Here is a 13,480-nt window from a genome sequence, read left to right on the forward strand (position 1 = left end):
AATCACACTTCACACCAAAGAGAAGCCACGAGTCAGAGAGGAGAGCGTTTAATCAACAGTGCACAGCAGGTGAGACACTCAGGTCACACACAGACGAGACAACGTTTTGATGTGCGAAGAGTCGACTGGTTCCAGTAATGAGGAGCATCCTCAGTGATGTCAACGCTGGGTGAGCCTTCAGGAACTGTCAGAAGCTGTGCGAAGGTAAGAAACGGGGGCTTTTGTGTGTCCATCAGTGGTCAACTTTGAACATACTTCAAATGTATTCGTAATGTAATGACAAAAAAATGCAAACATCCTTTGACTTACAACAGAATCTGAGGTGTCACACCATCAAGCAAAACAAAAAAACATGGCGCTGGCCTTGCTTCAGCAAACATCTCGCTATTTTAAAAGCTTTTTTGCATTCAAATAACGCAATTAAAAAGAGAACTACAAGATAAGACGCATTAGATACGCATACTTTGGTAGTTTGAGGTGAAAATACTTCACGTCGCTTGAAAGCCGTAGATGATGTGCAAAACTAAACGTAACAAACTCATTTCAGACGTAACCTTTGGTTTACTTTCATTGCAAGCATCAGATTTCCCAATCTCAAAATGAAAACAGTATATTATATAAATCAGTACACAAATTAATTAAGCTGTCCAATATTTGGTTAATGTAGTGAATTTAACCTTTTGCATTTATTAGTATTGTAGAATTTGTAACCATTTAAAGTGTTGAATCACTATAAAAAAAGTTGCTGCAAGTAACAATCAACTTTGATGTTTAAGTAATTTCAACTTAAATTACATTAAACTGACTTCAAAAATGAGTTGAATCTCGTGTAGCTTATAAAAAAAAGTGGAAAATTGCTGAACTTATTTTGAGGAGTTAAAGCAATGTAAAAAAACATACGTTGTCATAACTTAATTTTTTACAGTGTAATATCTCATGTTACATGAAATAATTAATGAAACCAATTTTGGCCACAATGTCATACAAAAATGTATATAAGATTAGACTGGATTTGACTTTTTTTTAAATTTGTAATTGTAAATTTCCTTGTAGACCTTCCAAATATTGAGTTTCAGTCTTTAAAAGCTTCAAAAGTGAGTGATGGATCTTGTGAGGCTGTATGGTAAATGTGGGTAATTTTGAAAGAGTGTGTGGTGTGGCATCTTGACCATTAAGTCTAAATGATTTCAAGGGTAGATTAGAATAGACAGTTGCTGCAAAACACATTCAAAGTCATAAATGGCATCTCTGATGTAACTGCAGCTCGAATGGCGTACATTTCTCTATCGGAGGAAACAATGCTAAAGATATTTTATTGCTATTCCAATTCAAATTATAACTTGGTACAAACGTCCCCAGTGCAAAATTTGAATACAAAATGTTTCATTGCAAATTATATTACCAGCGTAACGATGCATGAGCTCCAGTAGTTTGTGAAAAACGTGATAATCGTGTTCTCCAGCATGATTTGAGATCATCTTGAGCTTCAATGGAAACTTCTGACCATCCGTACAAAGGAGTTTCTCGTGATCAATGCCACATCAATACTTATATGAATAGAAATAACGTATAATCGTACATATTTATTATTCATTTTACGTCAAAAATACATTTTATGTCAGAGATTTAGAAAATTTTGAATTCCTAAAACTTTACAGGTTTAAATTTGATTTTGAATCCCAGATTTTCAATACAGTCTCAGATTTAGGACCTAACAGAATTGACTGATACGAAATTAAAATTGATAACACTTGAATAAATTAGCAGCACTGAACATCTGCAATGCAACAATACACTTTCAAGGTAGAAAAAAATATGTAAAATCTTTTTACAGGCAGACGTTATTGTTTATGAAGACATCCGAGCCGCACATTTAAAAACAACTGAGGGGGGGGGGGGGGGACATAAAGCATAAGAAACCATAGTCCAGGAAACAAAGATGTACAGAGAAGCAGGTGGTGAGGACAAAAAGCAACAGATAGGTTGCCAAAAAGGAGAAGTTAAAGAGTTTGTTACTGAAAAGCACCATCTAAACTTAGCGGCAGGTGCAGATATGAGGCCTGAGGCCCCTGGGGGCCTCAAGGCCACTATCTACAGTCATCGAAAGCTGTATTTGATGCCCATTAAACAAATACTACTGACTACAAAAAAGACATTGAACAGTTTGACTGTTATTTCACAGAAAAAATGAAACAATTCACCAAATTCAGTTAGGGGATAGAAAAACAGGAATTGCGATATGGTTTAGTGAGAATATTAAACTTCAAAAGGTGATGATTTAATTGTGAATGCTGCACGTTTCAAAGTAAAAACTTGACGCTTTTGCTGGTTGCAGTTCATTATCAAGGAATACCGATTCATTATGCCAAGCGATTGTTTATGATCTACTGTTAATGAATTATGACAATGTTTACATTATGGTGTTTACATCATACCAGCAAACTCGCATTAAAGGCGCAGCTGTTCCATAAACGCCACCTACTGTCAGAGAATGACATTGCGTTTTCATTTAGTCTGTGAATCGAAAAATAAGCAAATGTGCATTCCATAAATCTACATATATTATATTCTCTTGCCGACACACGACCAAAGAGACGAAGTTCCAATGAACAAATAGCAAAGAAGAGGGAAAAGGAGAAGGAACGTGAATTCCCGAAGTCCCGAATTCATGACTGTTCAGCCCGTTCTCATCCTTGGGCGTCATATACTGATGCTTTTGACATTTTGTCTACATCGAACGCACATGGCACCCTTTAGCGTCAATATGAGACGCAGATAGACATGGGCCAGAAGGCGCCTCCTAGCGGTCTAACCCTAACCCTACACCAGACCTAAACCTACCCATAACCGAACAAAGCTCTGTGCGTGTCATATTGACGCTAAAGGGTGCCATGTGTGTTCGATGTAGACGAAATGTCAAAAGCATCAGTATATGACGCCCAAGGATGAGAATGCGTTGGACTGTTTCAGGAAGCACGGAAGGGAGGTGGAGGGGACGGGATGAGGAGGAGGGAGGGTCGAGCTAGCCTCCGTTTTTTTTTTTTTTTACAATACTTTGAACGTCAACAAGAAGTGATGTCACCCAACATCGCATAGAGCACCTTTAATATAAATATAACAGCCTAATTTATGATTTGACTCATCCCTTTTCTTAGTTTAAAGGCTGAAATGTGAGGTTTATCATTTTATAAAACCTTTTGTTTTTGTCAAACTTTGCATTATATAAACCTGACACTGAAGTTGTATTGCTTTACCCGTCCATATGGTATTAATTTTATTGTTACACTTTATTTTAAGATGACGTACTTACGCAAATAAGTACTGAGTAACTACATGTACTTACTAGAGTTACAGTTACTTGTAATAATGCATAATTTACTGTTATTACTGTAGAATCACTATGTCCTTAAAATAAAGTGTTACCAATTTTATTTGTGCAGGTCTTAAAAGGTTCTTAAATTTGTGTTGTGATGTAATGGCAAAAAAAGCAAACTTCCTTTGACTTACTACAGAATCTGAGGTGTCACACCCTCAAACAAAACAAAAAACATGGCGTTGGCCTTACTTTAACAAACACTGCACAAGCTTTTTCACATTAAAATAATGATAATAAAATGAGAACTACAAGATAAAACACATCAGATATGCAGACATTCGTAGTTTGAGGTGAAAATGCTTCACGCCGTTTGAAAGCCGTAGCTGATGTGCAAAACTATACATAACTAAAACTCATTTTTAGACGTAACTTTTGGTTTTCTCTGTAGATAACCTGGATAACATAGCCATAAATTCTTACTATTTGGGGTAAGTCAATGTCACCACTGAATGGTCTGTGAAAGGCGAGAGAGAGAGAGAGAGAGAGAGAGAGAGAGAGAGAGAGAGAGAGAGAGAGAGAGAGAGAGAGAGAGAGAGAGAGAGAGAGAGAGAGAGAGAGAGAGAGAGAGAGAGAGAGAGAGAGAGAGCGAGAGAGAGAGAGCGAGAGAGAGAGAGAGCGAGAGCGAGAGAGAGAGAGAGAGAGAGAGAGAGAGAGAGCGAGAGAGAGAGAGCGAGAGAGAGAGAGAGAGAGAGAGAGCGAGAGAGAGAGAGAGAGAGAGAGAGAGAGAGAGAGAGCGAGAGAGAGAGAGAGAAGATTCTTATGTTTTTATGTTTATGCAAGCTACACTGCAAGGCATATTTCAAGAGCTTTTCTAGTTTTTCTGACTAACTTCTATTCATTGTATACTCAACACAGGAAGAGGAAAAGTATGTGAACAATCTCTTTTGACTTTCTCTTTGTGTATGCATGTGTGTGTATGTCTGTGGCACAGCGACAAAGCAGGCAGAGTGTATATTTAGCTCCACAGCACTTGTCACCATCACCGCACCTAAACTGTTAGCATATCCTATGAGCGCATGTCCGCATTAGCAGGCTGGCAGACAACAAAAAACATCTCATAATCAGCAAGCAAAGCTTATCACAAATTTACATTTCCCCAGAGGACGGTTTTCAGAATCTGTTCAACATTTTGCAACAGAGATTTTGTCGAAACTGTTTGCGAGAAGCCAAGTTAGCAACTTATGTAAAATGCATGACAGTTTCACATTCCAGTAACTGGATGAAAATAAACAGGGTGGTATTACTGGCTATAAACAGATGTCTTGGATGTCATCAGCACAGCTATAGCAATGAAACCAAAAATGAAATATCGGAAACTCAAGGTGAGATTTTTAACTGCAACTTGATGCAAGGGAGCAGCAAAGCTGCCAATGTGGAAAGGCTCATGTGAGCGACATTCAAATTGCACCGCTAAAAACCCACCAGCCCTTCAACACATTGTCACCTAAACATCCTTTATTCTGACACATCACTAAGAAATGTTGACTGATAAAGAGAATTAGGTTAGTCTTGGAGTAGAACCGCATGTCACTGTGGTTAGCATACCACTGTTGCCCACACAATTATTTAAAAAAAAAGGCCTGTTTGCAAACTAACACTGGTTATATGGGTGTTAAGTGCATGAATTCCATTGGCCAGTGGGAAAAAGTAATATGGCTGCACGCTAAAATTGAGTTTACATATCAAGGGTCTAAATGTACAAGATTGTGTAGCATTCTAATGCATAATATGATATGTATAAACAATGTAGCATTCAAAATCTAACTGACAATGATGACAATCATTAAAAAATAATATTTGCATACTGAAAAGTAATGGGCAATCTTTCTGTCTAAACAGCGCTGATGAATTTTTAAGAAATTAGGTTCCCTAAAAAAAAAAAAAATAGGATTTTTCCATTGGCTTTTGGATTACTGTAGCCTGGGAAAACCCAGACTACTTCCGGCTAATTTTAATTCTCTCTCCAGGATAGTCTGGAGAAGAACCCATTCAAACTCATTTCTGTGCCGCCGAAATCGCGGCACCAATCAGAAACATTTGGGGAGGGATTTACATGATGACGACAGCGCAGCAACGCTGAAGGAGATTTCATTACAAAGATGGATGCCGCCGTGGAACATCACTCGTTCGAATCATAGACAGTATATAAACGAATCAGTTATCGCGTCTGTTTTGAGCGGTTTAAACTTACCGTTTTCGTTAAAACCGGAGCAAAGAACAACACAATCGAAGCATACGTCATCTCCTTCATCGATCTGATTGGTTTTAAGACTATCCAATTGCGCCCAGAGGAATTTGAGCTACGTCGGTTGGTGACGCCCCTTTGGAAATGATTTGTCTACATAGCTTCGCCAGACCCTACACTCAGTTTCAACTGAGAAGGGTCTGGTTTTAACCAGGCTAGGATTACTGCAGAATTAACACAACTTTCATGAATTTTGAAGAATCGGCAGAAAAAACGTATGCTATAAACGAACTACACTGTGGTCGCATTACTTCAATGTCATTAAGCTTCCAAAAAGTTTTTGGCCCCTTTTACATTACATAGGTCAAGTGACCCAATTCTAATTTTTTCCTCTCATGTGGCACAGATCGGATATGACCCGCAAATGTGTGAGCAGGAAAAAAGCACATGGATTCCGATATTCTCAGATCGGTTTCAGGCCTCATTCATACGTGGAAATAAATCCGATATGAATCGGATACATGCATTTGCATCTGCCATGTAAGCATACAGATCGGATATTCCCGCGTCAATGCGAGTCATACGTCATTGAAAAAGCGACGGTGGTGAATGATGTCAACTCAGGTGGACACCAACCATGATCACATGACTTTTCAATGGCGCAATGGAGGACGAAGAAGCTCCTTCATAGATGGTGCGGAAAGCAAAAAAACATCTGCGTCCATTGCAAATCGTGCTATTTTTATTTCCTTTTCGGCCTAAGCTTTTCCCTGAAAGTTCGAGTTATAATAGATTGCAAGATATCGATTATAAACACAAGGCTGTGAAAGCGAACTAGTGAGTAGATGAGTTTACCTGTTCGGCTTATGACATTTAATGTCCCCGAAAACCTATAGTCTATAGTCCCATTTAGCTACTTGTTAGCCTTGTACACAAGGGGGTGTTACTGCTGCAAGCGCCATCTTCTGGTCAGACTCTGGAATTAATTCGCCATGACCGTCACAGTGCATTGTGGGTATTCTCTGGCTGTTGAGCAAACATTGGTTGCACACTCATTATTGCAGTGCATTAAGGGATTGAGTAACTATATTCGATAAAGTCCACTATGGTTTTGGACACCATTACAAATGACTGTCCCCTCAAATAGTGCTCTTTTTAAGGGTATAGGGGGCGATTTCGGACACAGTTGTAGTTAGTTGTCGGCAGTTCTTCCATGTGAAAAGTTGTCTAATATGTGACCCCCTGTCGCCGATTCGTCATGTAATGTGCACAAAACAGCAACACAATGGAATCCCAGACAGTCATGTAGTATGAGAAGAACAGCGATCCAACGACTTTGAAAATTGTGCAATGTGTTTCTGGCATTAATTGTTGTACACTGCCAAAAAAACACCAAAAACACAACATGCATGAATGTGATGACAGTGACAAAGTGGTTCTGGTTCTCCATCAAAACTTAAAACCAAACTTATAAAAGCACTATTCCTTTTTTTTTTTCTTGAAGGACTGGCATTTCCTTCTGGAAATGCAAATCTTGTCAATCGTTTTCAAATCTAATGAGCTGAGTAGAGTGAAGTTGAATTACTATGCACAAGCACACACGCTAATACTGGTCAGCGTAGCACCACATTGCAGGCTCAGTCTCATAGCTGTGGTTTGAGCGAGCATCCACAATTCATCCCCTCCACTGCGTTCAACAAACACACAATGTTTCATTGGCTCGTGGCTTGGCCTAACAGTCTGTTTTACCCTGTGGTAAGCGTACACGCAGCTCGCTGACACGCTCTGAACCCAGATTCCAAGCTCATAAAAAGGCAGAGCAGATGAAAGAAAGGGATGAACAGGATGTGGTTAGCCTACATGAAAACACACACTCTGTTAACTTGGAGAAAGGTTCTGAGGAGAGAAAAAAAAAGAAACCACAGTGAGCGTGGGGTTAGCTGTACAAAACGCAAGGTGCGCATACTCTCATGCTACTGTTGAGATTTTAATGATATGCATTCTGTGGACCCAAATTTATTTAAACAGTTAAGCTACTTTTAAAAAGGTGTGAATTTTGAATTTCATATAGCAGGGTTAATATAGTTAACTCAATACATAAAACTGTAAAAAGCTGAAATAAAATGTAAATATATATATATATATATACTTGCAAAGGCAACATTTCTCATGTAGTTTAACTTGATGTACAAAAATAACTAAAAATGAAATAAAAATTAATAAAAGCTATATAGACAAAGCTATATATAAATCTAATAAAAATTTAAATAAATTAATGGAAAACAAAATAAAAACTATCTCAATTACACTTAAATGTTTTCATTTAAACTACTCAAAAAAATTTGTTAGGTCTTAAGTTATTAAATAATCAATTCACTAATTAAAGTTCACATTTTGGGGGTTCTGTTTTGAAAAATAATAATAAACAAAAATAAATTATAGAAAAACTAATAATACAATCATCCAAGATTGAGATTTACTGATTTACTATTGACTTAATACATCCACAAAGCATGAAAAAGACACTTGACATTTGTAAATGTGACTACAAGTGGGATTTAGAAAACTAATAGGAGACCCATATGATTAAGTGGAAGGAAATTATGTTTTATCTGACCTTTTGTCTGGAAAGGAAGCTACATTTGCCACATATAAGTGTCTGCATAGAGACAATACAATGTGTCAATGACATCAGAGGGGAAGTAGGTCTGTACAGTTGTGAGCATAGCGTTTAGTCTTTCTAGATCTCTCTGTTTCTCACAATAATTCATTCTTCCACTGGTTACCCACAAAATGATGGCCCATCAGACTGTGCGGGGGTTCTTTGAACCCAGTGTGAAGTCTCAGGTTCCCACCATGTCTGAATCACCCCAGTGGTCGCACTCATGTCCTGGATGCTGCACACACCCCCAACACCTCATAGTCACTTCATTATCAGGCTGTTGCTTTTAGCATTGCTCAAGCATTTTTGAACTGTCAATGGTATTGGAAATTGCTAATAGGTAGAGAGCTGAAACAAAGTCCTTGACAAAGATTTTTCTAACCGTATTAGTAATAATCTGCAACAACAGTTAATACTTGAATTTTAAGTTAGCAAGACGACTAGCGCAACTACAACAACAACAACAGTCGCCACAAGGGGAATTTTTTGTCTCATTACCTCATCTACAGCCCCAGTGACAGGAACATTACAGAGTTGTAGTTGCAGCTGTGTGGCACCTGTAACCAAACTGGTCTCTAGCAGGTAAAGGTCAAGAATTTCAACAGAAATTGCTTTGCGATGACACTCATAACCTCTTGCAGATCTGACTGTAATCTTATGACACACAAATGAACCAACAAGACCACCTGCAAAGTAAATAACTCTGCTCTTTCATCATAGGTAAAGCTCCTGTTGACAGCATGACTGAGAAGTGGGGCTGACATCTGACTAACTCCAGACACCACACACAGAGAGAGCAGGTGCGTCTTGCGTGAAACCAATCAGAAAAGTCTTACCCTGTGAAAATGGAGTCCGCATTCTCGCGGATGAGATGGGAAACTGACGGAGAGGCCGAAGAGATCTCCTTGAGAGGTCTGGGATTGCGTCGCAAACGGGAGTTCATACCCGAGGAGAGGAAAGACGCGACTTACTGGGAGAAACGCCGCAAGAACAACGAAGCAGCGAAGCGCTCGCGAGAGAAACGAAGGGTCAATGACTACGTATTGGAGACTCGTTTGGTTTCATTGAGCGAGGAAAATGCTCGTCTACGATCTGAGCTGCTGGCTCTAAAGCTTCGGTACGGTTTGCTCAACTCTGGAGCCACCTACTCCTCGTCTCAAAGAGCTCTATCTCATCTTCACTCTTTGGCCCCGCAACCTCTGGTTTCTTGCCCAGACAAAGATCTCTACTGGGGTAGAAGGCAAGACAGAGAGGCTTCCAATCTGTCGGGGAACCAACAAGCACCAGTCTGTCTGGGTACCCACCCCGGGTCGGCATTCCTTCCCACGCAGCCTATGGCCATACGAAGAAATCACCCATACTTCCTAGACTTCCCCACCCTCCATTCCCCTAGAGCCGCACCTTTACTCTTTCCACCACACCTCGCCCCAGCAACAGCACCTTGGGCAGGACGGCCCCTGCTCCAACCAGGGTGTCAGAGGATCTTGTCGGACGACGAGGGTGAGCAGCAAGTGCCGGCAGATTCCAGCACTGCCCTTCCCCATAAACTAAGACTGAAGTCTCAAACCTCACAGCGCAAAGACAATAGAGCTAAATCCGCATCTCCTATTCCAGCATACATGTCAGATTGAAATCAAACTCTAGGCTAAAATGACTCAGCAGTTCTGAATCATCCTACACATTTGAGATAAACCAACTTGCCTGTATTCCAGTAAGTTTGTTGTAAACCATTTGATTAAAAAAATACTTTGATCAAAAGGTCACACATACAGATTTAGTTTCCGAAATGTATTTTGAAGAGTCAATATTTCCATCATTGAGGTGGAAAAAGGCAAACTTGAATTGGGATAATGACACAATTTTTTTTTTTTTTTTTTTTTTTTGGTCCTTGAAATGTTCAACATCTTTTTTACCTTTAGTATAGACAGGAAAGTAGAGAAGAGAAGGAGAATGGGATCAGGATTTGACCTAGGTCAGACTCAAACAGGAGTCCTTTTGAGCCTACAGCTCTGATGTCAAAGTGACATTTTCGCATTTGGCATCTTTTTTAAGTGACTTACATGGCATTCAAATTATGCATTTTATCATTTCATGCATTCCCTGGGAAACGCACCCACGGACTTTGCATTGCTAGTGCATTATATTACTGTTTGAGCTTCAGAAACTTTGTAATGTTTATTTTTGAGGCCTTTAAAGCAGCACTTAACAAATTGGTCATCTGTGACCAAAACAATTGTTTGCTTGCTACTCAAATTTAAAGCTGTCATCACACAATATGTAGCCTGAATTTTTGTTAAACATACATATATTTTTTTAACATGTTATGAGTTCTTTTTGAAGTTTAAAGGGGACCTATTATGCCCCTTTTTACTAGATGAAATATAAGTCTCAGTTGTCCCCATGCAAGATGTGTCTGTAAAGTTTTCAGCTCAAAATACCCCACAGATCTTTGATGATGCTGTAACTCCTCTGTTCAATTTATAGAATATAATTTCAGACTAATGCATGATCAATGTCATATTTTAGAGACAAATGTCTCAATTATGGACTGACTGACCAACTTCCACATCTCAGACATTTTTTTTCTGTGAACTTTGGGCAAAATATCTTCTTAGTCCATACTTTTAAAATTGGTTTCTTCCTGCCTCCACATACCTCCAGTTTGTACAGTTTGACAAAAGTGTGCCTATGTTAACTGCATTAGCAATGTTAGCAACAACAGTGAATGACAAACCATTAGCTGTGATGCTAATTAACAATGAGGATATCTAAAACCTTGTGGCATTGACTGACCAGCTCATTTTCACTCAGAAATACAGTTTATGAATGTAAAACACTTTTGCTTGCATGTAATTTTAGGTTCACAATTCAATAATGAAATATTGAATGTATAAAGATGTAGGCTACAGTAAAAATAATGATTTGCCTTTAACATCGGGTCTTCACAATCACAATCATAACGGATTACTACAGGCAAAATATACAAGGGATCCAAAAAAACAAAATTCTTGAAGTTATTTACATTTGCATTCCTGCATGTAGCATACAGTTTATATCCACAACATTCAAGGTGCACTGTTTGTCAGTATAATAATTTATCATTGAACCCGTGCTCTTGTTGTGTGCTAAAGTGAGGTATAGTTAAAATATTTGTAACGCATTTTTACAAAGATTCATTTATATTTTATACAACATTTTGTCATGTTGCATTAAGCTGTATGATCTTCGATTTTTTTCCCCTTTTTTACAATAAAGTGCAAATGAAAATCTCCGCTTTTTGACCATTTATTTATTATAAGCATCATAACACAGTTAAGTCATGCCACAGAACAAAGAATAAATTATTATAATACACAGTGAGAAGGACATTCGCATGATTTTTTTCCCTCATCCTCTTACCGCTGTGCGAGTTGTGCTGCTTGCATCTGGTGACGGGCAGAAGGACTCCACATGGGGCTGCTGCGGTTTATGAGTGTGAGAGGGGGGCTGCAAACTAAGTTTCAGTGGCACGTAAGGGTGGGAAAGGTGGAGAGGGGGTTTCTCAGCATTAATGAGTCACCTTTAATGATCAATCGTGATGTCTACAGAATATACACCGCAAACACAGTGCACAAGGTGAAGAGAGTGAGCAACAAGTCTGCTAGTTACCACTGAAGCAAGCTAGTGATTCAGTGGCTTGCATAACAAGCATGACACAAAGTTACCTTACATAACTATTACTTTTTTTGAATGAACCAAAGTAGTTTTTAAAACTGGATTAGCATACATTTCGCTCTGTCTTCACAGTTAAAAGTTCTTCATTTGTTCTTTTTTTCTGCTGTAACCACCTGAGATATGAAGGGTGAGTACAATGAAGAAAAAGGAAGTTAAAAGTATATTGTCTTTGTCTTTTACATCTGTAAACCACATCCTCTAGTGAAAATTAACTCAGCGTTGCAAGAGTACAAGATCTAGTTGTTTTTGTGTATTTATCTTTGTTGAAAATCTATTTTAGACAGATCTTTAGTAGCATACCTCCTACAAATGGTGCTAGCATAAGCTACAAGCTAGACTCGCTAATCTTAACAAATTACATGGGACAGCTTTATAGTTTTGGATTTTGACCAGATCAACTCTATCATCTCTTTTCTGTCGTTCACCAAAGACATAAAACAGTGTCATTGTCATATTTTATCCACTTCAATTTGAGTCATATAACCACACTCTTTGTGCAATGACATCATAGGTCAGCAAATGCACAAAAGTATTGCATATGAATGTTCCAGACACAACTAGACATTTTGTAGGCATAATAATGATTCAGTGATTTACACTCAATGCATATAAAAAACTGATCCACAATGGAAGACATTATCTGTTTTTGTACAGGGTGCTAATCTCTATAATGGCTAAATGCATATTAATATTGCATTGACAGATCTTGCATCTTTGGTGTGAAAGTGAAACATGACACTTCTCTTTTTTCAATTTATTCATAGACTGTCAAGTACAAAATTCCTGGCCACGCACAACTAAATCTACGACATCATCAAGACATCAGATCACTTTCGTTTTGTATTACGATTACATTTATTTACTTTAGATGTAAAATAAAATGGGCTGTCGTGTGAGAATCACAACCAGTGTGATATTGCTTAAATTTATGTCACTAATTTAGAGGCAAGGCCAAATTTAGGCCACTTTAAATATTTTACTTATGTTTTAAATGTTTTTTTTATATATTATTATTTGCCTTTATGTCTGTGCTTTTTAAATCCTGCAGTAAACAACTTTGTTTTGTGTAGTTTCGTTTTAGAAAGCAGATGGTCCAGTAGAAAAGTGTCATGAAAAGAAAATAACTGACATTTTCTTGTGCACACATGAGATGACAATACCAGATGCTTATTTATGGCCAACAATTGCTCACTTGTCATGTCATTTCATTCAAAGTTTGTAGGACCGAATCGAAGTATGCTGACAAGCGGCTGTCCTTATTGAAACTTTTTAGGCAAAAATAGTCACTTTTTAGAGAATCAGGGCTGGTGGTTTGTAAGCTGGTTATTACCGATGTAAACCTGAAGACAAATGATGTTAAACTGACATTATTCGGCCCAATAGCACGGCTATTCCCCTCTGATTGGGTTATATTGTCCTGGTTTTAAAAATAAAAGCATTACACTTTAGTTTAGCCTATATCAGTTTTATCTAAATATTTATTTTGAACCTCCTTTTCGCATCTGAAAAAATATTAAAAAGTTGAGAACCTTTAAAGAAGCTC

The 13,480-nt window shown here is 38.2% G+C and overlaps 1 protein-coding gene across 2 annotated transcripts; it reads left to right on the top strand.

Moving 5' to 3' along the window:
• Positions 1-11,495, top strand: nfil3-4 (nuclear factor, interleukin 3 regulated, member 4). 2 transcript variants are annotated; one of them, XM_081383745.1, is made up of 2 exons: positions 1-204; positions 8,944-11,495. In XM_081383745.1, the coding sequence occupies exon 2, from the start codon at positions 9,069-9,071 to the stop codon at positions 9,852-9,854; it is 786 nt and encodes a 261-aa protein (XP_081239871.1). In that variant the 5' UTR covers positions 1-204; positions 8,944-9,068; the 3' UTR covers positions 9,855-11,495. The 2 variants fall into 2 exon arrangements, with proteins under 2 accessions (XP_081239871.1, XP_081239872.1); XM_081383746.1 differs by lacking the exon at positions 1-204 and adding an exon at positions 4,040-4,242 and having other exon boundaries at positions 8,944-11,486.
• Positions 11,496-13,480: the final 1,985 nt, after the last annotated feature.

Source organism: Scardinius erythrophthalmus (genome assembly GCF_964197995.2).
Source record: "Scardinius erythrophthalmus genome assembly, chromosome: 14".
NCBI lineage: Eukaryota > Metazoa > Chordata > Actinopteri > Cypriniformes > Leuciscidae > Scardinius > Scardinius erythrophthalmus.

Excerpts from the sequence above, each read along its gene's own strand:
- nfil3-4 (XM_081383745.1), top strand. The coding sequence starts at position 9,069 with ATGGAGTCCGCATTCTCGCGGATGAGATGGGAAACTGACGGAGAGGCC.